Source organism: Sus scrofa, chromosome 13 (genome assembly GCF_054392235.1).
Source record: "Sus scrofa isolate SSC_HxYL_T2T_F1_AM1 chromosome 13, Sscrofa_HxYL_maternal_Yorkshire_Landrace_v2.0, whole genome shotgun sequence".
Classification (NCBI taxonomy): Eukaryota; Metazoa; Chordata; class Mammalia; order Artiodactyla; family Suidae; genus Sus; species Sus scrofa.
Window position 1 is genome coordinate 194,085,094 of NC_139395.1, and position 27,546 is coordinate 194,112,639.

Here is a 27,546-nt window from a genome sequence, read left to right on the forward strand (position 1 = left end):
TAGCAAACATTCTATTAGGCAATTTAAAGGATTCAAGCAATTGTCAATTAGTTACATGACAGAGGATATCCCTGTCCACTTTTCTGCCCTACCAATTTTCCAAACATCCATTTACAGTGATATTTAGTAAATATCCTAACTCAGTAAGTGCATATTTTTTAAAATAATGAATGTTATTGTCTATTTAAGGTACATATAAGCAACCCCCTTCACTGAGTCCTGACTGGAGAAGAGCACAAAGCTTCACTTCAAGAAAAGCATCTTGCACCCTGTCTCAATAGTGTTTTATCCATTCCTTGTGGTGTTTGGAGGCTAGAGAAGTTACTTTTTTTCCTTTCTTAGTGTTTAACTCTTCACACCTCAAAGTACTTCCATAAGCATCTATGATTTTTTTTTTCTCTTTTAATTTCTTCCTTTAAATTGTGTCTTGATGAACAGGGAAAACCTGAAACATTGGAATTGAATACTTAATATGGTAAATACAAGGTTCACTGGTAAACCAAACTTATCAATTGTGATAATGACAGATAATTTTATTCAGGCTACACTATAATCCTCCGAAGAACTTCCACTTTTTCTCCACGTTTATGTATTATTCAGACTAATAGTGACCCTGAAGTAGAAAAAGCTTCTTGTCTCTTAAAACTTTTATTGAGAGGAGTTCAAAATGCACGCAGTTAAGTGCTCTTCTGTGTGCATTTAATGTAGAGTGAAAAGCTGTTTGGTGCTCATTTTAGATTCACTGGCAACAAGACAGACAAGAAAGTGTGTGCTAGGAGTCAGGAAGATATATATGAAAAATTAAAAGTTTAAAATTAATTTGAACTTATAATGTAATGCGCCACGTGGAAGGCTAAAAATCAATTTCCAAATGGAACAGCTTGAAACTTTTTCTTGCCATCTGGTTTTGGACCTGGCTCTTTCAATTCCAATTTTGCCCTTGTGAATACTCCAATTTTATATATACTATATGGGAACGATAATCTTCATGCCACCTAAGCATAGCTTGTTGGATTTCCTAAAAATATGGTTATTTTTGTTTTTTCCTACACTATCAGTATTTCCCAAATGCCTTCTTAATCATGGGTGCACCTGTCTTTATTTTAAACCAGATGTGTTATTAATATTTGATTTATTAGCCTATTGACTAGTGATTGCATTTTATTTGGCTAAATTTTTTAATGCATCTAACATTTGTACATCTTTAATGAGCCTAAAATACAGACTGATGAATTCAAATGAGGAGGGGAAAAACGATTTGGATATTTGAGTTTAAAGTAAAAGAAAAAGTAGGGCCCAATATATAGACATGGGATTAAATAAGATCATGCATGGAAAATACTGACACAATGCTGGCATACAGAAATCCTCAGTAAACGTTAGCAATTAACTTTTTGTTTTCTGTGTGTGTGTGTGTGTGTGTGTGTGTGTGTGTGTGTGTGTGCGCTGATGCTAATAAGTAAAAGCTTTGAGGATATTTAATTTTTTTGAAGAAAATATTAAAAAAAATTTAGCTGCTTTACATATACTATCCCATTTGTTTCAGACAAAATAACACAGTGAAAATGCTGAGATTACAGAAGTCAAATAACTCCCCATTTAAGTCAACAGCTAATAAATGGCAGAGATGTAGGCAGAAATTTAATGTCTCTATTATTCCTTGATGACGCTCTCAAAAAGTTTAGCAAGTGTGCGCTCCCACACCACATTATTTTAATTAGCTTTATATGTATCTATACAATATTGAAGGAAAATGTTTACAATCAAAATTACAAGCGTTTAGGCTACAATAGGATACATAAGAATGTATCTTCTCAGTACATCTACTGATCATTAGTTCTTAATAATCTAGTCAGATCTAATTGAAATTAATAACAGTTACAAGTTGAACTGACTTCTAGCAGCTTCATCGCATGCTTTTAAACTTAATTATTAACGAGTCAAAATTTTTATTTTGGAAAAATATGCTCCCACTTCCCAATTACTTAAGTCATATACCCATTCACTTGCCTAGATTCTTCAAACAGATGAATAAAATCATGCATATATGTATATATATATATATATATATATACACACACACACATATATGGAATTTAAATTTATAATAGTATATCTTAAAGATCATCCAATAATGTAATTATGATTTGGAGAACTCTTTTAAGAATATATATATTGAGGCCTCGAGAAACATGTTTGTCTCTCTACACAACTTCTATAAAAAATGTATAACTGAGAAATAGCTGATAAACGTCATAACCACATAATTTTATACTTACACAGTTAAATGCAACAATTATAAAAGATGGACTATTTATACATAGGGTAAATTCATATATACTTTTTCTTTTTTTTTTTTTCCTTTTTAGAGCCATACCTGCGGCATACGGAGGTTCCCTGGCTAGGGGTCGATTCAAAGCTCTAGCTGCCAGCCTACACCACAGCCACAGCAATGCCAGATCCCTAACCCATTGAGCAAGGCCAGGGATTGAACTCATGTCCTCATGGATACTAGTTGGGTTTGTTACTGCTGAGCCACAACAGGAACTCCCATATGTACATTTATATACTAATTTATATACACACACAAACTAATTTATTACAGTGGTAATTCAAAACCACTTAATTTTGATACAAATTATTTTGAACTGTCAAATCACTTAAGATCCTTTGAACAACACAAATTATATAAGGCAAATAAATAACTTTTAGTGAAAAGTTTTCAGTAACTTTCAGCGACATTATACATTATTAAACTCGTCAGAGTAAGAGATCAGATCACAACTTGAACTTTTATTCTAGCACATGCTTTTGTGTTGCTGATTTTTTTTTTTTTTTTTTTTTTTTTTTTTTGTCTTTTTAGGGCTTATGGAGGTTCCTAGCTAGGGGTCTAATCAGAGCTGTAGCCACCAGCCTACAACCACAGCCACAGCAACTCCGGATCCAAGCCGCATCTGAGACCTACACCACAGCTCACGGCAACATTGGATCTTTAACCCACTGAGCGAGGCAAGGGATCGAACCCACAATCTCATGGTTCCTAGTCGGATTCAGTTTTGCTGCGCCGTGGCAGGAACATTTGATTTTGATTTTAAGCTATGAAAATGTAAATCTTGCAAATATAAGGAGACAGGAATTCTACAGAGTTCTACAGTGTGAAGGATATCTGCAAAATTACCCAGGTAACTGGCACTATGTTTTGTTCCCTAAATACTGAAGTCATCATACAATTTATCTTACCAAGACCTGCAAGGGCACTTGTTTTCAATTCTGTAAATTCTAGTTCACCCTCTGCCTACCTTTTAAAGCTACACTTAACTGATTCTGCTGTTATTTCCCACTAATTCTCAACATGCTGCCTATTGGAATTAGATTGGTTACCTGACTGTCCCCCAAATGAGAAACACTGTTGGCCTGGGTCAAGTGCTGGGTTTAAAATATACTACTTGACAATTTTATTCAAGTTGCTGCTGTCATATGACAAATGAAGATGTTAAGACTAACAGTATGTTTTAGATAGGGTTGATGCAAGCATTAAGTTACAGAAAAACAAATTTACATAACACAGAGCCTGGCACAGAAGGACAATGTGCTTTAAAAAAGGGAAAAAAAGGAGTTGCCGTCATGGCGCAGCGGAAACATATCTGAATAGGAACCATGAGGTTGCGGGTTTGATCCCTGGCCTTGCTCAGTAGGTTAAAGATCTGGTGCTGCCGTGAGCTGTGGTGTAGGTTGCAGATGCGGCTCTGATCTGGCATTGCTGTGGCTCTGGTGAAGGCCAGCAGCTGTACCTCTGATTAGTAAGCTGGAAACATCCATATGCTGCAGGTGCAGCCCTAAAAGGACAAAAGATACACACACACACAGGCACACACACACACAAAAAAAAAAAAAGGGAAAAAAAAAAAAACTTGATCAGCTCTATATAGCATATAGCTCTATATCTCTGTTCTCATTATTGTAGTTATTATCATTTAAAAAAATTTTTCCCTTTTCTATTTACCTAATTATTCAAAGCCTTAAAAAAACTAGATATAAATAATTTATAGCTCTTTTATGGTACTAGTTGTTTTTCCAAATGTATCTTTATGCCTATCTTCTCTGATCATTTAAATTATGTTTCTCTGGGGAATATCCAGTAAAATATTTGTTTGAATGCATGAATGTCTGCATTTTTGGTTCCCTACTGTACAGTATAAGCATGGTAGGAGCACATGCTAGATGGACATAAAAACATTTTACTATTAGTATAGTACATGTTGTTCTACAATGAATGTACAAATTGGCATCACAGAATCTTTGGGGGCCTTGAGTGGACATGTACAATAACCAAAACTCTCCAACAGTACGTCAAATTTAATTCATCGCACTTGGTAATCAACAACCTTAGCCACAAATTCCTGCAAGTGCCTCTCTGCACTGCTCCATGCAGTCCCTAAACAGGAGTGGGACATTCTGTTAGATAAATGGAAATCTGTACAGGTTAGCCAGAAGCAATGTTCAGGCCCCTATGGATTCTTGAAGGCACTTCAGTTACATTCCTGATTGCCCTAAAATAAATTCTTTATTAGCTGCCAACTATTACATTAGAGATTTCATGATGCACTCCTGTCTCTAGAACATAATCTTGGACTTTACTCAGCGTGGTAACTACTACTTTGATGACAGAGCTTTTGACATAGATATGAAAGGGATTCTACCAAGCATATGTAGGGTCTAACCTAATCATTTATGTGGTGAACTCTTCATAAATTGACAGAAGGAATGAATTTCTGTGCTTATTCTGGCAACATGTCAAGACTTATAAATTGGCAGTACTGAATTAACTTATTAAATTTTCATATTTTCTTGAATAATAATACCAGGCAAAACTGTTCTCATGTGAGAATCATCAAATTTTGGCATTTTGTATAGCTAGAATTCAAGATGCAGCCATTCAAATAACTATGATTCATAAATGTACAGAAATTTTGTTGTGTCTGCATGCTGTTAGTTGAATAACAACCCTGTAATTACTACCAAAAAACTCCATTACATAATGAAATCTGAAGCAGATATGCTAGACTTAATTTGATCTGTAGTTTTTTTAGTAGAATTTAGCCTCGATTTCAAATTGAATCTGTTGTGTATAAACCACACCATGCCTAGAAAGTAATGGGTTCACAACTACTTTCTCCCTGTTATCAAGTTTGCTGCTTTTCCTTTCTAATCCTAGAATATAAACTGATTCCTAGACCATAACCTCATGTCTTTCTACATACCAAAGTTCCCAAATTGATTATTTGAAATTTATTTATTTAGTATTTTTTTACCATGCCCATAGCATGCAGAAGTTTCTGGGCCAGAGATCAAACCCATGCCATAGCAGTGATAGGCCAGATCTTAACCCACTGAGCCACCAGGAAACTATAGAAATTTATATTTAAAGGTGAGTTTAATAAAATATACACACACTCATATTTTTAGTGCTTTCGATAGACCAAGTTTTGAATACCTACTTAATAAATGGCTTTCAAAAACCCAATGTGGAATCAGTATAGAAATCTCTTTTTGTGTGTGTGACATATACCATTTTTAAGGTGCTCAGGACTTTTGATCTTTGATCTAATTTTTACATTATAACTCTAGAAATGTGATTCTTCAGTTATTTTTTTAAAATTCTACTCCTGGAGAAAGGTAACCCTAAGGACTATTGTGGCTAAATAGCTGAAGGACAGTTTTAGATGAGGCCACAGGCCCTGATGGATGCTGAGGTCTCTGAACATGTAATGGCCTTTAGATGTAATGTACTTATTTTCTCTCCTTTTCAGGAATATTATCTCTTGTTTGGATGACCTTGGTTTCTTAATTGAAGAAAAATCTTTAACAGATAAAAGACACCCAGTCTTAACTGATCAAGGTCAGTATTTGATTCACATAATCTTTAATCGATGTAAGAAAACAGATCTTATTGTAAACTCTCATCACTTTCTGAATTTCTATTTTGAAATTTTAATTCTTTATCAAGTAACAAGCCTGTGAACATAATTGCATTTTACTTTCATTTTTCTTTTTCTTTTTCCACACTCAAGTAACTTTGAAGGTTGAAGGTTTGAATTTGAAAACTAAAAACCCCAAATTGCTCTCAGGTGGAGGCCTAATGTTACCCATGATCCATCCTGAAGCAAAAATTTTATGGCTCAGTTGTAAACCCTTTGAAAATGTAGTTTATAATGGAAGTGCTGACACTATCTTAACTATAGATTCGTGAACCCTTATACTAATATATCTAGGCTATTTCATTACTGTCGATTTATCCCACTTTTAAAAATTAAATAACCTCTTCAAAAATCATTATTTCCTTTTGAAGTTCCTGAACAAAATTTTCTTTGTGGAATTAGGATTGTGAATCTTCTCCTTGGAATGAGAGGGAGAGAAACTAATGGAAACACACATATAGGAACGTGCACACATAACTTACAATGGCAGTGTGAGTCCATATTTTTTCAATTCACACTTTTCACAGGTATTTTCTGACTTTATGAAGTATATAAAAATCCTGAAGCTATATTCTTCAGAATGGATTAGCACTCTACTTCCTGGGCAGAAGTTTCCCCCATTTCGTATAAAGATGCATATTTTATTTGTAAGCCAAATATAAAAAACTTCTTTCTACCCATTTTCTAACGTAAACAACACTTCAAAACTCTTTCTAATTTTTCTCTCATTTATCATTCAATAAAAATGCATTTTATGTAAATATTGCTTAACATTTCAGGGTGTTTTAATCACATGGGCACACATACATCACATTAATAATATGTTGACAATTAAAATACAATTTTGAAGTTAAAAGTGAAACAGTAAATTAGAATGAAAGTTAGAAAAAAATGGCCATGGTTAAGATATAATAGGGTTATAATTTCTAAGACTAAGAAAAGTCTATTATTCTCAAGTACCAAGTTTTTCTTATCAAACTCTCACATACATTTTTCTGAATCTCTCAAATGCTGTTTTTCAAACAGCACTAGAGAACACAAGCAAAAATTTCAACAGATCTTAGTATGGTTGTTAAGCATACTCCTGGATTTCTGTATTTAAAAAATACTCTCATAATCCTTTGAAATTAGAGAAAAAAAAACATACACATTTTAGGCTTGGCTTTGGAATTTACTTTTCAATTGTAGGGAAGATGAGGTATTAAATCTATTTATTGCATACAAATGGAGATTAAATAATTTAAACAAATGAAAAACAGAACTAGTGATTATACACAGCACAAAGAACATTCTACATTTTGCATGAATATTCATACTGTTCAGTTTCCAGATCCACAATCTCACATTATAAATTACTTTTGAACAACAACATTGCTTTCTTTTTTCCTTACTGCACTACTTCCTACATGAGTCTGCCAGAATTTTCCAAGTTTTAAAATACTATAAATACATTCATATTTTTCTACAACTAAAACTGAAATTCAAATGCTGTAGTAAAAGTATAGCGATAACAATGATTTCCCAACATTAGAAAGGTAAGATATAGCACATAACTAAAAGTAAAAAACATGTAATAACACAAAAAGTCATAAAATATTTTATTCCCAGTCTTATTTTCAGATACTTCACTCATTCATCAAATAATATTTATTGAGCATCTATTAGGTGCAAGATTACATGTTAAAATTTATGAATCAAAGACAAAATTTCTCTTCAAAAAATAAATTAAAATAAACAAATGTTCTACTTTAAAAAAATTCTCTTCGAACAACTTACAATGTGGCAAACATATAAGACATGGATACATGTAAAAACTGACAAATCCCTTCTAATCTATATAAAATGCCTTAGCATTCAAAAGATGAAATATTATTTTCAGCACATGGTTGAGGGACATTTGAACTGGTACTCAGGGCTGGTACAGTGGTAAAGGAATCTTCCAGAAAAAATACCAATGGCAAAATGGTCCCTTTATATTCTTTAAACCAGAAAATCTTAAATTACTTTGGTGTTGGTGAAAGAGCAAATCATCAATATTCAGATTTTATTAATGAAAACCTTTATTTCGTATATCATATCAAAGAAATGTGAGATACTGGATTATGTGAGGTTCTTGCTAAAACAAAGTAAATTTTTTACTGGCTCATGCAACTGGGCAAGAAATCAGAAGCAATGTTGTAAAAAGGGGCTTAAGGTAATGGGGACCAGCGCAGAGTTAAATTTTTTTTTTTTTTTAATTTTAAGGGTAAAAAAAACAAAAAACAAACAGAAAAAACAAAAACCTCAAATTCCAAAGAAAAAATTTAGAAACTATTGAAACTGTCAATATTTTATACAGGGCCATGCAAATAAGTACATGAAATCTAAAATAGCACTCTGAGTATTCTCATGTCACTAGTTCAGCAGACCCTGAAGTAAAATAACATAATGCCATAGAATGCTCATAATACATTCTAACCCTTCATAGAATGCGGAGAGAGAACTGCCAGAGAGGTTTTCTTTGCTTAGCAAAAATAGACACAGACAACCGGCTGCTGTGATTTATATAAAAGGAAGCAACTATGAATGTTCTGTGAAAGAATCTTATGAATTGTCAAAAGTTTTGATAACTTCATGCTCTGCTGCCATAGTTTAACTCATATATCATAGCTGAGATGCCTGAGTGACCTCAACAGACTCTTTGCGGAGATGTAAGTGGAGTCAATGCTGAGTGAAAGAGTTGGGTGGGCATTAACAAGAGCCGGGATTGGCCCCGCCCCTTACCTTCATGAGTGGCTGCTCTGATTGGTCACTGTTTCTGTGGGCCCAGGGTTTGTTCTCACCACCCTCCTCTGGTGCCAGCTTCACCCACCTACCACTTTTACACTCATTCTTCTACTTATACATATTTACCTTCCATTTTAAAACTTTGATAGTAGTTCTAAATATAGAAACATAGCTGAAACTCTAATTTCCAATAGCAGATTTTTTTTTAATGATATAATTTTAAATTCCCTTCAAGTTACATATATCGACCCTCAACAATGCAAACATCTCTGTAAAAGTTATGCTCATTGGAATGGAGCTGTTTACCTCTTTTAGACTTTCTTCTCAGTGAGAATAACTGAATGCAAAACAATGAGGTCCTTTAACCCTAATGAAGGTGATGTCCGCAGTGTATTTAGAATTTCTGGCTAGTTTATCATGAATACAAACTTACGATCACTTATGCTATGTTCTGAACTAATCAGATGAGACATCTACCTTCCCTTGAGGAGTTCATATATTGTGATTAAATAGAAACGCATGTGCCTGAGGGAAAACTTGCTGGCCTACTAACCTATATTTGAGATTCATGTTCATTGATGAGCTTAAAAATCCCTTGGTAGCCAACTATAATCAGCATTTTTTCTGATCGCTCTAACAAGTCAACTTAAAGATACCTGTTTTGAACTGCTCGTCTACATGCTGTCTGTACCACTCCGCACAGGCCACAGCGATTCACTGATCAATGATGCTCCTCCCCCGCCCTGACCCCAACCCCTTCTCTCAGAATGGTGGCCCCTGTTAATACAACAAAAATGGAAATTGTCAGCGTGGGCAGGTTGCCATATGGAGGCTGACAGCTGCTCAATCAGATTAAGACAAATGCACACAGGCAATGTGAGTGCAAAAAAAAAAAAAAAAAAAAAAAAAAAATTAATTTCGGAAGAAAACTCTGCTGTTTTGTTATTACTACTTTTCCCAGGCTTTTCAGAAATAAAACATCAAGTATTAAAGATTGTTCTCTAAATCAGATAAGCTTGAATCAGTATCAATATAAAGCAAATTTTAAAAAGTAACCTTCTTTAAAATTTTGTGTTTTGAACCTTGATCCTCTTCACTTCTGGTGATAGCGTTTAATTCAAGAAGCCTTATTCTCCCTCTCCACCCCACCCAATATAGACATATACCTCTGCTAAGTATTCTACAAAATAATAAAGGCCTATCTGTACTTCTGGAAAACAAAATAATATGGAAAATCATAAAAATATACTTTAAATGACTGCATAATATGCTCAGAGAGAAGTAAAAGAATTTTACAACCCATACAACCATCAATAACAAAGCTCGTGAATAAATAAATATTTACAACATGTACATATGCATATCAAGGTAAAGCTACTTTGCAGGAGCTCAGATCTGTGGAAAACATTTATGCAGTGCATAAACAGTGACAAAGAGAGGCACTAAAAAAGAAATAATTTTCAGGTAAAGAACAGTCAACACGTTTAAAGTTATCCAGTAACTTGCTTGACCTTCCTAAAATACATAAGACTCTTTTAACAATAAATGAAATGTGTTGCCATGATTGCCTGTTCCTGAACTTGACTAAGTCATATCATCACTGTACAGCAGAGCTAGCAAATTTCTAGCTGAGCTAGTTAGAGCACATTGGAAAAGGTAGTCATATATTCAAAGATGAAACATTTCAGAACTGATTTACAAATAAAATCCAATATATCTGTACTGAGAGCTGTGTGCAATGAATAAACACCTACGGACACATGCACTCTGAATTAAACTTTTCTGAATGGGGTAACAATTTTTCTAAAATCTTGCAGCTATCTAATTTAATCACTGGGTATCTAAAGGCTTCAAAGTCTACTGCTAAAGTTCATCACAGCAAATGATACTTTTACATAGTAGCAGTACCTATGGTTTTGGAAAAATTTATATCAGGATGTATATTCCTAACATCCCCTAGAGTTGATAAAACCATACATCTCTAGATCCCAAGCCACCAAAAAGCTTCCATGCAGGAGAACATAAATAAAGCTTGCAATTTGCAAAAAAAAAAAAAAAAAGTCCATTGATAATACCAAGAAATACAGTACTGTGGTGATATAATTTACAAAGCCCAAAGATAATATGCAGCTCCCATTCCTTAGGGCTGCAACTGCACCAATCATTGAAGCTAAGTGCCTGTTAGAACTTTTCCTTCTAAGGTACAGTAGATGGAAGATTTATAATATCCTTAATGTAACAAAAGGAGGAACAGAAAGATCCAACTCAGACTCATGGACTTAGAAAATCTTGCTGAGATGCTGTGATAAATTATTAAAACTTCTTGTTAATGTTCATGCTTCTCTCTAACCTCACACTGTAACATGGACAGAGAAGCAAAGGTGAGCAGACCCAGAAAACATTTCTAGAACTGAGATAAAGATATTAGTTGAAAACAATGCCTCTCCCAATAAAATCCTTAGATATCTTTCATCAAGATTTTCCCCCAAACATGCACACACTGTCTAGAAAGTCTCTCCTGGGATAGTTACTGCAGCATCATTTTGGCTTATAGCATTCATAGAACAGGTACCCTGGTAACTTGTGTTTAGTGTAAACAAATGGCATTCAGGTAAAGCAGAATCAAGCAAACTTTATAAAAAGGCAGGTCCAAAGTCTCAAAAATTCTCTCTCATTCCATTATAATTTTTTGACAGCAGAAGAAAATGGATTACAACACTCAAAAGTATTGACTGCCTTGTTCTCGTTCAGCAGATTTTTTTTCAATAAAGTTAATGCAATTTATCTTTATTAATACATCAACACTGATGGAGTCAGCCAGAAAATTAGTGTTGGTGGCACTGCATTTCATAGCATCCCTCTGATCGGATCACAAAATCTGCTACCAATTCAGGGATCTAGCATAGTCGGAACCCATTTCTTTTCTGAAAGAATGCAGCTTCCTAAGGCTAACACATACATCCCTGCACTAGAGCAATATGCATCTGGCCCTATATCCTCCTCGCTGAAAACAATCCTCATAATGCTTAGAAAGCCCACAAAACCAAAATTTGCAAAAATATATTTATATCAATAACAGAGGAAAAAAACTCTTCTTTCTAGCCACCTATACCACGCATCCTCTTTCCTGAAATACAAATCTGGTTTTAAACAGAACCAGTTCCTCTACCGTCAGCTGTCCTCAAGGTCCCGTTGACCAGCCTTGCTAACTCTGTTTAACACCAAACTTTCATCATCACTTACCCCCTTTCCAAGGTTTTCCTTTCCAGGGGGTCCGAGTCAGCTTGCTCAGAGTTGGTCCAGAGAAAAAGAACATCAAAACGAAGAGAAGTTCAAGCCTAGTAATTTTCCCCACTTTCTCTGATGATAACATTTCCACAAGTTAATGTCACAAAATTTCTCACATCCTCTTCCCTCCTGGTTATTAAAAGAGCATTAATCATTGAAAAACCTGAGGTAGGTGTTGTTTTGCCATCTTTAGCAGCTGAAGTAGCAGCTCCCTGATGTAGCCCTGAGCCAAGCTACATTTCTCACGATCCGGCTCTTTCAGCATGCAGTCAGCACTGCTTCTGCTCCAGGAGCTATAAAATAATTTCTGATCTCCACTTTGCTTTCAGTGGGAATATATTCCTCAGCGTACTGGGTAAGCTTGATTGAAAATGATAAAAACAGTAATGTCTGTGTCCAGCCGAAAAGAGAAAAGATGTCAGGACTGTGTGAAAAAGATGAGAAGCAGTTGTACTGACAGCTTTCAGGCTGCTGTGTGATCCTAATAGCCGTGCAACCAACCAAATGGCTCTTTTAAGAGTAATAAGGCTTCAGTGAAAGCCGGTGTCACTGCCACTTGGGTGGGTAGTTCTGGGCTTGAAAATCACCCAGGAACCGCCACAGATAACGACGGCTTCAGTCCGCTTCAGAATATTAAGGGCTGAGCAAAATATAGTATGCACAGAGGGTAGTTAATCTATTGTGTGGATAGAGGAGGATTCCAGCAACGTAGTGGGGAAAGGCGCTGAACTTAAAACCTATTTAATTTTTCCTTCATTTCACCTCGTGACATTAAAAGGGGATTGCATCTGCACTAATTATTCATTAAAAGGTCTGAAATATTTACTGAAAGAACAACAATCATCAGTCTATGGTTTTTATCCCCAACAATAACACAGGGCAAGTTCTCAATAGTTTCAGTTCTCTTCTGAATTACTGCCAGTTTATTTGGGCATTTCTGTGTCACCCGAACGAACCCACCATGAATGCTATCAGCAAACTTTCAGAAATACCAACACAGACTCCATCAGGGTTATGCTAATCACACATTCAGGGAAATGTGTGTATTTTTTTATTTGTTTGTCTATATCACCATGGAAATACATAAAGCTCCCTGTCTTTTGTAATTAGATTTATGAAAACATTACTGATCACAAGGTGTGGTTATAATTAACATCCGGGCACATGGCTATGCCCCTGGATGAAAAGAAGGTGCGTGAAGTCAAATCAAATAAAAGTAATTTGGTCTGTACTGCCTGAAGTGAATTAGCATGATTGAAACATTCTGGACAATATTTAAAATCTGTCTATATCTTAGTATTGTCTGTATGGCCACTTACTCCTTTAATCAGTGAGCCACAATGCATGAATTATACATTTATGTGCTTTAAAGTAATCAACTGCCATATAATGATAACCACCAATTTTATGATGTTACCCCTTTCAAAATGGGATGAATTGCCCTTTTCAAATCATGGTATTGGAAGAAGCACTTTTAAAAGAATAATTGATCTTGTTAAGATTAGCTAAATTAAATTTGAAAATACAGTTATTAAAATTTGCTTTTATATAAAGGAAACAATGTTTGCCCAAATATCAATGGAATACACAAAATAAACTCTCCAGTTATCTCTTAGCTTAAAAACAATAATCAATTTGTCTTCAACTTCTAATTAATTTCAAAACTTCTGAGGGATGTGAGAAAAGTTCATAGCATGCTTATTTTAAAAACAGTAAATTTAAAATTTTATGTTTCTGTATACTTTAAGTTAAAATTTAAGTTGGAAATCTATTTTCTCATTACCGGTCATTCTTCATTGTTTTAACCTGGTTCTTTGCTTTCTCTTTAAAAGTATGTGAACAGAAATTGGTAACATGAATTGGCCAACTCCCTTACCATCACCTTCTGAGGAAAAGACTAGACCCAAACTTATATAATGTCCACTGGCTCCATTACTCTTGAAAGAAAGAACATGACCTTTCATAATTAGTGAGGGTTTTGTTTTCCAATTATCTAGGCCCTAGGTTGAACAGGAAAATGGCAAATGGGTTTAAACATGATAAAAGGCAGTCGGTAGAGACATACATTTCTCAAGGGTCTAACCAGAATGAGGTTAATAGCTAAAGCACTCTTCCTTCAACATGGGATATAGCTGGCTGGGTTGACTCTAAGAAAATTCCAAGTTTAGATTTTCTTTTTTTGTCTTTTGTCTTTTTAGGGCTGTACCCGAGGCATATGGAAGTTCCCAGGTTAGGGGTCCAATCGGAGCTACGTGGCATCTGAGCTGCGTCTGCGACCTACACGGCAGCTCATGGCAACACCAGATCCTTAACCCGCTGAGTGAGGCCAAGGATCAAACTCACAACCTCATGGTTACTAGTCGGGTTTGTTAACCACTGAGCCACTACAGGAACTCCCCCAAGTTTAGATTTTCAAGATTTGTCTTCCTTCTTGGTGGGCTTCAGTCAACACCAGCCCACAACTCTCTGATGGGGACATTAAACTGAAATTGGAGGGACCAAATCACTGTTCATGGAGGGAAAGCCATTCTCCTCCGCAACTCATTTGGCTGACTTGAGTGAAGTACCACTCAAGCTTTCTAGATACCAGAAGGAGTAAGAAGAAATCTCAAATCTGTGGAAGTACAAAGAGAATAAGTAAAGGTGCAATTTGAAGAGAAAGAGAAATATTGAGTGGAAGGGGCAGTTCACATGAGACAAATTTCTACATAGGTACGAGTGTCAAAATGCCTTCCCACTCACATTAATATTAATAATAAATTAGCTAAGTTATTACAAGTTCTAGGAACTTTATATGAATTAAATCCATTTAATCCTAAAAAAAAAAGCCAAGGAATTAGGAATTATGATCTTCATTTAGTGCATTAAGAAACTGAGGCACAGAGATTAAGTCACTTATCCAAGACCATAGAGATGTTTGAATTCAAATAGCTCAGCTCTGAGCCTCTGGAAATCACTGTGGTATGCTTTCTGCTAAAGCATACCCTCTGTATTGCCACCAGCTGGCTCTTAGGTTACATCTTTATATAAAAGAGCAAATAACGATGGCCTATTCAGTGTGTACCAGGTTCTAGGTGTAAAGCACTAATGAAGTGCCTGACACGTTTTAGTTACTTCATCTTCATAACAATCTTGTTAGATGAACCCCTTATTATTCATACTTTACAGATGACTACCTATTCGATTTCACATAATGAGTAAAAGGCAGAGCCAGTATTGAAGGCTATGTGGCCTCAGAGTTTGTCATTCTGCTTCTGTTTTCCGAAGTCCGGTGCATGGGTCTGGGGAAACCAGATAGGACCCCAGGGGGAGATGGGAAATGAGAGAACTGAGGAGGTTCCTGTGGCACCTGTGACATGGAATTTTCCATTGGTTTTTGGCAGTGGCAAGGAGGTCTGGGACTGAGGAGGTTGCAAAGAAGTCTCCCTGAGAGAGGCAATAAGAATAAATGTTCTCACCACCGGCATGTTCTCTAAGGAAAACATGAGGAAAGTGAAAACTCCACGAAGACGGAAAGTTACAGTAAAACATAGTAAATGCTCTAGTGGAGGCCATAAAAAAAATGTCAGGAAGACTGCAAAGAGAGATGCTTCTATGAAGACAGTATATAGTAGTCCCCTCTTAGCCACGGGGGCTGTGTTCCAATGCCCCCAGCAAAGGCCAGAAACCAGAATAGTGCTGTATTTTATATATGCTATGTTCTTCCTATACATGCATACCTACGATAAAGTTTGTAACTTATAAATTAGGCACATGAAGAGATTAACAGCACTTAACTAGTAGCAGAAGAGTTCTGACAATATACTATAATGGAGGTTATATAAATATGGTCTCTTGCAATTTAAAACTTATGAATTGTTTATTTCTGGAATTTTCTGCTTAATATTTTTGGACCACAGTTAATCACAGGTAACTGAAACCACAGAAAACAAAACCACAGATAAAGGGTCAGGAGGATACTGTATAAAAACAAAGTGCAATGAAAGACGGAAGAAAGATGGGGTTCAGCAAGGCTGTTCCAGGCAGAGAAGATGGCCTTTTTACTAAGAACCAAGTGATAAGTTTATATTTTTAGGACTAGGTCAAATCAGGCAAGAGGCAGAGGATAATCCAGGTTGAGGGAATAGCAGGAACATGATCCCAGAGATGCAAGAACACCTGAGTCCTCCCAAGATCTGCCAGGAAGGCAGCATGGATGGGATATCTAAGTATATGGGTGAGTAGCGGGAGATGAGGAAGCAATAATAGGCCAGGGCTAGATCAAATATAGGTATTTTTTTTTGTCTTTTTAGGACTGCATCCGTGGCATATGGAGGTTCCCAGGCTAGGGGTCCAATTGGAGCTATAGCAGCTGGCCTACACCACAGTCACAGCAACGTGAGATCTGAGCTGCGTCTGCAACCTACACCACAGCTCACAGAAACCCTGGGTCCTTAACCCACTGAGGGAGGCCAGGGTTCAAACATGCATCCTCATGGATGTGAGTCGGGTTCGTCAACCGCTGAGCCATAGCAGGAACGCCTAGATCAAATATTTTTTTAAATATGCTTATTACCAAAGTTCTAAGGCTTTTCTCCCAGTGATAGGAAGTCAACAATGAGTTTAAATCTAGGAAATCTCATAATCCAAACTGATTTTTCAAAAAAAAAAAGTCTTTGGCTGCATGGTTGCAGTATGGTAAAGAGTGAAATTTCAAGAAGAAAAACCAAGATATATTTGCAAACTGAAATAAAACAGTGAGAATAAATAGGAAGAGACTAATTTGAAATAAATGATAAGACTTAGTATTATTATCCATTCATTCAAAAAACTTTTAACAATCACATATTTTGAACCAGACCAAGTGCTAGGTATATTAAGATGAATAAAACAAGGTTTATAAGACCTTATTATCAAGATACTTATATCCTTAAGAATTTGGGGACAAATAGATATAGGGAGGAATGGAACATCCATTATCTTCCTCAAATATGTTTTTATAAGTTAGATTTTGCCTGACCTACTAACATTCACTCCAACTTGGACAGCATTAAGCAAATTTAAGCATCTTAGCAATTATATTCATTTTTATTCTAATACATCTATTTATTCTATTCCAATAACACTCCCTAACATCTTGATCTTTATACTCAATAAACACCATTTTTTCTTATCTTCTGTTTATTTTCTTAACAAGGATATAGTCTCACCAAAGCTCTGATACTAAGTGATAATGGCATAATGTCAGCTATTCTGTTATACTTTTAATGACTGAAAATGTAGAAGATAAAACCTGTCCTATTGAGTTTACCATCAAAAAATGTTACTAAGCCCTTGAAAGTAATTACTTGATTTTTGTATCACCATATTTTCTTAGTCTCGCAGATTATACTCACTCTATGAGATGTGACTGCAGACTGAGCAGATCGTATTTCTGAAAATGCTGTGAATTTGTAGGTTGTTCTTAATGGGGGTAATTAGTTTCTTTTCTCCAGGGGACATCTGGCAATGTCTGGAGACATTTCTTGGTTCTCATAATGAGAGTATGTTACCAGTGTACACAGTGGCTAGGAGCCAGGGGTGTTGCCACCATCCTATGATGTACAAGACAGTGCCCACAACAAAGAACTATTCTCAGGTGGCTGTTAGGTGAGGATGCTGAACCCTAACCACTTGATGGAGGTCCCCAGAACTTTGTCCCTTTGGAGAAAGAATTCAGCAAAGAGACTGAGGGTAGTGAAGCAATAAGTATTCAAAGGGAGGAGAGAGAAGATAAGTGTGGAGAGGGCATAGGCAAGGTGGAGGCAGGGGAGAGAGAGAGAGAAAGAGAAAGATGCAAGAGAGCAGAGAGCAACACAGGCTTTGGAGGTCCTTTAAATCCCTTGTACGGGGGCAGTCCTTCCTGGCTTCCTCTGCCCAATAGTCTTGCTTTGTCTGGCTTTGGCCTGACTCAGTGCCTTTCCCTGGGTGTGTCTGCACACCTTATAGCCAGGAGGGATTCTAGCACAGGGTTTCTGGGAAGCGGAAGGGGATATACTATGGTCTGGTGCCCTCCTTTCTCTGACTCCAACGAATCTTTCTGCGAGTGTGTAGTTCCGGAGGTCTGCTTGACCTCAAGAATGAGAAATAGATGGTCTCTATCTTTTCTGCAAGCAGGATGCAGCTTTTTTTTTTTTATCTTGAAGTTATCTGTCCATAGGGAACAGATTACAGGTGCTTAGCCTGGGACCCATCTACCTCCTGCTTCAGAACAACCTGGCTAAAAATGTCACTGTCACTAGAGTCCAAACTGAGAAACTCGAGGTTTCCTTAGCTTGTCTGACCACAAGATGATGATTCCTCTAGTTGTTGTCACTGTCACTAGAGTCCAAACTGAGAAACTCGAGGTTTCCTTAGCTTGTCTGACCACAAGATGATGATTCCTCTAGTTGTTGTGTCATTGAGGTCAAGCCAGAACAAATGCTCTTCTGGATGGAAGCTGACAAAGTAGCCATAGAACGCTTCTTACCAGGTGCTCTCCTATGGCAGCAGGGTACAAGGTCCTATTTATAGCATTGTGCTTCAAAAAAAAAAAGCTTCCCATTTCTCTTGTTTTAATTCACTTGCATGGACTCACCCATCTCCCTAAACACCTTACATCAGGCCAAAGAAATTGTAGTTTTAGTTTGCTGAAGTGCTAAAAGGGGCCCACTGATACATGTGTCTATCAGTAAAAATCATTCTTGTCTGGAAAACTCTGGGTCCCTCTATTTGTCAAAACTCTACAGGAAGTTATCAGGGCAAACTTAGCTGTCTGGCTTTCCAATGACTTTCCCTCTTATTAACCTGACAATGATTATTCTCTGCTAAATACATGTATGCTCATTACTATATTTTATATACTCCATTAAAAAGCCATCAGAAAAGTTTAGCTGGGATTTAATCAAGAAGAGAGTTGTAAATTAGCGATAGGATTAGCTTGATAACTCTTGGAAGACCACTGGTAAATTCATTAATACATGCATACATACATATATACATGCATAAAGAGTTGTCATTAATTACTTTTTTATTGCTCTCTAATACGTCAGCATTCTAATTTGACTACACAAGCCAAAATATAGATCTGCATGTTTCAATGCTATATTAAAAACATATTTTGATTCTTGGTCTTTATCATGTTTTCCTTAAACAGAAGCAATGAAGTATTGGATACATCTCTTCTGTCTCAGTCCACTATAAACACAAATCATTCCACAGGCTCAATAAGAGAAACATCCCTTGGATTTTGTACAAGTTACAGTGACATATAATGTATATTAATTTTATTTCCAAGGTCAAACAGGTTCCATTACATATGTGCCAGTTCAAATGTATAAGTATAAATAATACAGTTACAGCATGGTTGAGAAATGGACTATGCTTAACTGAAATATGTACTTAATGGAAAGAAAAAAATCACTTATTTTCACTGCTTCAACTGCAGTGAAATATTTTGAAAGGTTTTCATTCCTTTTTTTGTTTGCTAGTGGTTTCTGCCCAGGGAACATCTCTGAATCCCTCTGATCTTAAGACCCAGCAGTACCCAAGGATCACTGGGCTGCAGGCACACCAATTCTCATGCTATTAGCCTGCAATTATAAGGGATGACGAGGAAGGGGCTAAATTTATAAAAAAGATGAGAGCAAACTGGTAAGCTGGGCTTTCAAATCAACTCCTAAGATTGCATTTTGTTTTTGTCATTATTCCCTTTCATTAAAAAATCAAGCGGAGCCTTATATGTCTTTATTTAAGGGTTCTAGTAGTAGTTTTGCTATGTAATATGCTTTTCAAAACTTCATCTGAGAAAGGAAGCTTTCGACTTTGCTGTACATAAGCTTGTTTTGAAGAGTGATTCTATTTTTATTTTTAATAGCTCCCAGTAGTTGAGTATGTGCCAAGACTTGTCAGTGTCCCAAAGGGGAGGATCTCAGTCAGTACCTAGATTTAGGCTAATTGGAAGCCATGAGGAGTGATTTTAAATGGTGATGGGTCCATTTGAATCATCTGGAGACATTACATGACCAAAGCTAGCTACAAACAAAGCTATAGCGGTCTTCATTCTGGGTAGCCAGGTGACCAGCCAAAATTTGGGAGTTGGTTCCATTCTTTTTAGAAAAAAAAAGAATTTATTAGGCTACAACTCTGTGGTTCTGATTCAACAAGCCATTTGTGGGAGCTGGGTACGTGTGTTTTGAAAAATATCTCCTCCATATATCTCTGCTATGCTACTCCATTATTCAACAACTATCTTGAAAGGAAAAGCTTATCTGTGCTTGCTTTATAATACCCAGTTTATACACATATCAATGGAATGAATTAGAGTCTAGTCTAAAATCTTGTGAATAACTTTAGTTTTGGGGGAATTTGAAGACAAATTAATTTTTCTATGTTAACTCATATTCAACCTAAGTTACAAATGATTACCTGACTTCTCTGTAAAGAAGGTGGGATATGCACCCTGGTCCTAGTGATTTTCTAGACATCAAGCCTTGGAATCTAGTCAAACATGCATGAACCTATAAAATATACTTTTTCTTCATCTTAGGTATTTTCTTGGGCTTATGTAAAGTTCATTTAAAGGATAGTGCTAGAAAATTTACCATGGTCTATTGGCTATGCTACATCAATTACAGAAAACATTTCATATTTATAGGAGATATCAACAGGATGTTTTTAAAAGAAATATTACTGCTTTTTAATATTTACATGATACATATACTCTGAGATATTCTTTCCTCAAAAATATAAAATCAAAATAATCTTTCCAGATGAGCAGCTAGAAAGTAACTAAATCCCAGTGTTGCAGGGTCTCATGAGGATGTGGGCAGAATATGTATTGATATACATGTTTGAATCTGCTCTGGCTCCATCTTCAGTGTTCTTGAGACCCCAGGAATATGGTAACATTATAATGTTGGTTCAGTTAAAAGGTAGTTATCCCAAGAAAAAGTTTCTATATCATCAATGTTGAAGATGCCATATATAACTGTTGTACAACTGACTGATTTAAAGCAAATAAATTATAATTCTTGAGTCATTTACAAGTTGGAAAATAGAGAAAAATAATTCTCAAGAAACGTGAAACTGAATATTTTGCAGTGTCAAACCATCCCATATGACAAATTCTTATTAACAGCTAGGAATTGCTGTAGGAGTAGCTATAGGTTTACTATACAGCTTTATATCATTATAAAGTTTTAAATGTCACAGACAAAAAAAAATGGCAGTGACATAAAAGGTAATTTTTTTTTATTCTCATGAAAAATTCTGGATACAGGCAACTGAATTTTGACCCACAAAGTTTTCAGACATTCAGCCTCCTTTTATCTTTTTTTTTTTTTTTTTTTTTTTAACTTTTTAGGGCCATGCCTGTGGCATATGAAAGTTCCCAGACTAGGGGTTGAATTGGAGCTGTAGCTTCTGGCCTACGCCTTAGCCACAGCAATGCCAGACTCAAGCCACATCTGCAAACTATGCCATAGCTTGTGGCAAGCTGGATCCTTAACCCACTGATCAAGATCAGGGATCAAACCCGTACCCTCACGGACACTGCATTGGGTTCTTAACCCACTGAGCCTCAACAGGAACTCCTCTTTTATATTTTTTATTTAACTTTACTGAGGTAGAGCTGACAATTAAAATTATGTATTTTTAAGGTGGGCAACTTGATGATTTGATACATGTATACACAGGGAAATATTTACTATGAGCAAGTTACTTAACATATCCATCACCTCACAGTTACTTTTTTGTGCGTATGTGGTTAGAACACTTAAAATGTATTCCTCTATCTTGTTCCTTTAATAGAGATGGTCTCCATTTTCAAGAAAACTCAGGATTCAGAAAGTTCTTTCTGTTTGCAGTATCAAGTTAGCAGGAAGGAGGAGTAGATAAAGGGTAGGGAGCATTGACAGGTGAAAGCAACTATCTCAGATAAAGATACAGGAAAATTGTCACATGTCACTTTTGCTTACCACACATTAGGCATATTTTTTGTTTAAGCTAGCTTTAAGGAAGCTGCAAAGTGAAATCTCTTTTCTGGGTAACATGTTACCAGCTAGAAATTTGTGTTCCATTCCTTTGAGAAAATTGGAGAATGGGCTTTGGGGGAAAAAAAAAATTGTTTCCCTTTGACATGGGCCTCTATCATGAGATATTATGATAAATGATAGACATTCAAAAACATCTTAGTAGCTTTTATCTACTAACACAGTGCCCCTTATTACCTTAGAGGCTTGAAATATCACATGTATTGAGATCAAGTCTATAATTTATAACTTATAGTTTATAAACTTATAGCTCATTAGACCCAAAGAATCTCAGAGTCAGATCAGGCTGAAAAACTACTAAGTTGATAAAGAACAAAGTGCAAACATTCCTTACCAGCAGTGTCTTATATTTTGTTTAAATAATTCAAGTTCAAAAAAAATTTTTGGAAGACCATTCTGGCATTAACTTCAAATGTTTTAGATGCTCTTAATTTCCAACTATTCATTGTAATACTACTCTTCAATGTGATGCCAAAAAATATGTGTTTTTTCTTCATTAAGACAATTCTTTGAATATCAGGGAAGAGCTGCTTTATGCCCCTTGAACCCTGCCCCCACAATCACGTTCTGGCCAAATAATCCTCTTTGCATGAACACAAGTTTCAGATTCATGATCATCTAAGGAGTTGCCTTTTTTGGATTGTTGGATGCTATTAAGTCAATCATAATATCCAGTTCAACAATATTCATCCATCCTAAAACACAAGATATTCTTCATTTCATCCTTTTTCCTAATTCAGGTTGAACTAGACTTAACAGAAATGGTCTGGCATCTGTTCATAGTACCCTCCTCCTCCCAAACTCCACCCACTTGGTTCCCATTGCTCAGATGGAGAGCATGCCTTATGACAAAAACATGGCTCTCAACTGCTCCTACAGTTCATTTGTCCTGTGTCCTCTAGCATTAAGCCTAATGATTTTGAGAAGAAAACTGTCACCTGACTCTATTTCCTCTTCTGCTGGATGTCAGTTTAACATGACCACAGGGACTATTCATTAGCCTCTGAAATTTCCAAGAAAGACATTCTTTTGGCTTTTACTTTAAATCACTTAAACTATTTTTAAACAAAATGAAAATAATATTTCAAATAGTTATGCTTAGCAGTACGGTTTATATATACATGTTGATGTATTAATGTACATATATACGCATATGTGCATATATAAACACTAATTCCTAAGTGGGAGAATTTGTTAATTAATCACCCTTAACAGCAAAATAGCTCTCCATTAGTCAAGCCTCAGGTTTAATTAATTCACCAGGTGATGAGAGATATAAGTCTTAGTGTTTTCTTCCTAACTACTTACTATTCCATTCAGAAAACATGCTCAATATATCTTTCACTTAGAAGACTGGTTTCTGCTTCTGTGGATGCTAAATTTCAGCACTAGATAGATCTGACAACCATTTTCTTGTAATAAAATATATAGAATGTATTTTTTCTTTGACATAGACCTATTCGAAGTTGGTGAGAATAGCACGACCATTTAGGATTGAACAAACGAACAATTTAGGCAGCAGCTATAGCCTGCCATCAAGGTTGAAGTAGATTTCTTATAAATAATATCAACCAAACATTCTAGGCAGTAAAGACATTCCCATCAGATCCACCTGATGAAGGGAGTCACTGAAATGTTTCTGTTAGGGAATGTTTAGGTAATACAAATGTCTGACCTTGCGTCAATAGCTCTATTTGTGCCCTTGGCTGAGTGTCACTTAGTGACTTACTCCCAACTGCCTAAGGAGCGTGTAAGAAAGATAGAAATCAAAACTTTAAACATGAACTTCCAAATCTAGCTGATACCTTGTCCTCAAACTCCAGACTCCTGTATCCAACTGCTTCTTCAACATCTGCACATGATGTGATGGTAGGGAGAATTTTAGGGTGAATCACCCTTTCATCCTCTCTTACTCCCAGCGTTACTCCTCTGATTATGTTCTTGTATTGTAAAAAGAAAAATTAGGTGAATGAAACTAATCAAATCACGTAGATCTTTAAAAGCAGAGTGCTTTCTCAAGCTGGCAGCAGAAAACACAGGCAGATGGTAAAATCAGAGATGTGAGTTAAGAGAAAAACTTGATGGAGCATTACTGTGATGAAGATGGAGGGACCATAAACAATGATTAGAGAGTGACCACTCTCAAAACAGCCAGCAAGGATACAGGGATCTAGGTTCTACAACCACAAGGAAGTGAGTTTTGCCAACAACCTGAATGAACCTGGAAATTAATTCTTTCCCAGATTTTACAGATAAGAGCCCAGTTTAGATAGGTCCTTGATTTTGACATTGTGAAACCCTAAGCAGAGAATCCATGTGGACTTCTGACCTAGAAAAACGTGAGCTAATAATTGGGTGCTATTTTAAGTTGCTAAGATAGTGGTAATTTGTCATGCACCAATAAAGTAAAACAGAAGTCTAATAAGTTATTTTCAAACTCAACATGTTGAAAAAGCAAATCCTGGTACTTCCAATCTTATTTCTGCAGACTTTTTCCCCCTTTTATTTAATGGCAACTTCATCCTTCCTGTTGCTCCAGCAAGGAAACCTGGAATCATTCTCAAATCCTCTCTTTCTCTCAAATCCATCTCAAATCTGTTGAATTCAGGTCTATAAAATGCCCAGAATCTAATCAGTTCCTGGTCCTTCTCCTACTCCCACCCTCATCTGAGCCACTAACATCTTTCCTCTCTTACTCAAGAGTGAACAGGTCTTCCTATATCAACTCTACCCTATATTCCTCTTACATGTTTTTGTCAACAGTTGGTAGCAAAATTTTAAAAAACTTAAATCTTATCACATCTTTTCTCAAAACTCCACATCATCTCCTCATTTAACTCAGAGTAAAATCCAAAGCTCAGGTAATGACCTAGATCTTTCATGATGTGCCCTTCCCTCAGTCAATTTGGCCTCATTATTTCCTATTCGCTTCTGCACTCTGCATCAGCCATTCTGGCTTCCTCAATAGTCAAAGAACCAGGTCAAAGAAGACATGTTTGCCTTGGAGTGTTTGTTTTAATGGTCCCTTTATCCCTAACTTCAGCTTCATTAAATCCCTCACTTGCTTCAGGTTTTTGCTCAGATTTCACTGTCTCAGTGACATGTATGTTGACCACACTTAAAGCATGACCCCCATGTTCACTCCAAGCACTCTAGATCTCCTGGTCTTCATTGTGCTGCTTGGATATTGTTTTTTTTTTTTTTTTTTTCATCTTTTCCATAACATTCATTAATTTTCAAAACGCTAGTTACTGTACTTCTTTAATGTGTTTTTTATTTATTTCACATCTCCCCCTAAATAGAATATAAGATCCTTGAGAACAGGCATTTGTGTTAGTTTTGTTCACCCGTGTATATATCTAAAGCACCTGAATATTTTGCTTAAGCATACAAAAGAAACTTAGTAACTATTTGTTAAACAAATGAGTGAAGCACTTTGGGACACAGATGAAATGAGAATGCCACCTACAGACCTGAGGTCTAGCTTGCCTTTGGCAGAAGCATGTTCCTAGGGAAACTAGAGTTGCCTTGAATACATTAATCTAGCCACAAACCTAATTTAAACAACAATAACGAAGTTTGATGCTGTATCTCCCATTGGGAATTTGCATGTTAAGGTTAGAAAGAACATGAATTTCTGGCTCTACTCATCACCAGCAGTTGAGACTCTGAATAAATTTTTAATCATTCTGTGTCTAATATTCCTCATTTAAAAAATCAAGATAACAATATATATCCTATGGGGTTGCTTTGAAGGTAAAAGAGATCACAGATTAAAAGTGTCTGGCAAAGAGTATATACTCCAAGAATATTAGGTTTTTCCCAAACTGTGCATTCTTTAACTTCAGGTTACTGAATGACGGCCAAGACATTGAATCCATGGAAATAACACCATCTGAATCCCATCAGTACACAAAGGGAATTGTCTTACAGGCTATATGGGATGATAGATGGAATGATCTTAGGGGAAAGAACATAAACTCTCATGGTGTCTGATGTTGTGGATAAAACGCAGACAATTCACCATTTATAGATGAGGAAATTAAGGATACAAACAGTCATAATTTTTGAGACCAAGTCATTGTCTCTCTGAAACTGGACTTCATCATTTGCAAAAAGAGGGGTTATTGTACCAATGTGGGGAGGCTGTTCACTCTAAATTCTCTTTTAAAAATGCCTCCTGTGGTCATGTAGTACTTGTACTAGAACATTTCATCTCCCTGATGACCTCTACAGACCTGGAGAGAGACACTATTGGACCACCCAAATGTTAATTTTTATCATGTGAAAATTTCTCATTGTATAATTAAGCCATAGAAGAGCTCCACATGCCTAGAACTATACTCATATGTCAGGGATTGTCAGTTAATGCATACTTAGGCTTAAATATCTCTTTTAAAAAATATCTTTTTTTTAAATGGTACCTAATTATCTTTTTCCAGGGAGGAAAATGATGTTTATAATTTCAGCTTTAGGAATTGTACTTAGAGGAAAAAAAATCAAAGTAATTTAGAAAGAAAAAAGCTTATTTGCTTATTTCTTACCTTTAAAAAAAATCCCACTTGAGACAAACATTGAAAATAAATATGTTTCATTCTCTAAGGAACCTTGTGAGAAAAATATAAGCAAATCAAATAGTGTGTTTAGAAGAGAAATTGTGTATCAAGTCAGTGCTCTAGTTTCTTTCTGAATGCTATAACATATATATATATTTGAAGGAAAACATCCATAAAAGAGGAATAGATACAAGGGGCAGAGATAGTCACATAGGTTGTCTGACTTTATCCCCACAGAGCAGATGTGGTTTAAGGTGTAGATGGAGGCCATTAGAAGTTGGAGTTAGTGCTCCCTGGAAAAATCCTCAGATAATCCCAGGGCTAAAACATAGGAATAAAATCCCAGAGATAATACAGGATTTTCCAAGATATGCCATCATTGGGGAATTATTAAGTGTGGGTCACTTCCTCAGTGAACAATACTCAGTGCAAAGATCTACTCCATGTTCTTCGTAGAAGTTACAGAGATGAGTTAGATTGGATTGCACAAAGGTAAGGGAGGAAGTAAAAGGGGGGAGGGAAAATGGAGAGGGAGAGAGGTCAGTGGGGGTCAAAGCTGAGTATCAGCTTGGATCAAGTACAGACCAGAGAACTTGAGATTCCAAACGAACAGTTGGAAAAAAAGGATGAGCTCTCCAAATTGCATATCTAGGAACCTTATTCTGAAACCCATTTTGAAATTAGGATGAGGGAGAGTATTTGAATATCTTCCCCAAACAAATGACGGGATTCAGATGGTATTATTTCCATGGATTCAATGTCTTGGCCGTCGTTCAGTAACCTGAAGTTAAAGAATGCACAGTTTGGGAAAAACCTAATATTCTTGGAGTATATACTCTTTGCCAGACACTTTTAATCTGTGATCTCTTTTACCTTCAAAGCAACCCCGTAGGATAAATTGAGACTTGG

At 36.1% G+C, this 27,546-nt stretch overlaps 1 protein-coding gene across 32 annotated transcripts in view; it reads right to left on the reverse strand.

Moving 5' to 3' along the window:
• The window catches only part of ROBO2 (roundabout guidance receptor 2), a 1,676,226-nt gene that overhangs the window by 1,295,605 nt on the left and 353,075 nt on the right, over positions 1 to 27,546 (reverse strand). For 27 of the 32 annotated variants that reach the window (XM_084991705.1, XM_021071405.2, XM_084991685.1 and 24 more), the window contains exon 1: positions 11,988 to 12,522. The exons of the other annotated variants lie outside the window; for them this stretch is intronic. In XM_084991705.1, coding sequence (XP_084847831.1) covers positions 11,988 to 12,117 — 130 coding nt within the window. In that variant the 5' untranslated portion in view covers positions 12,118 to 12,522. Of the gene's footprint in view, positions 1 to 11,987; positions 12,523 to 27,546 lie in introns of those variants that run through there. 32 annotated transcript variants of the gene reach the window in all.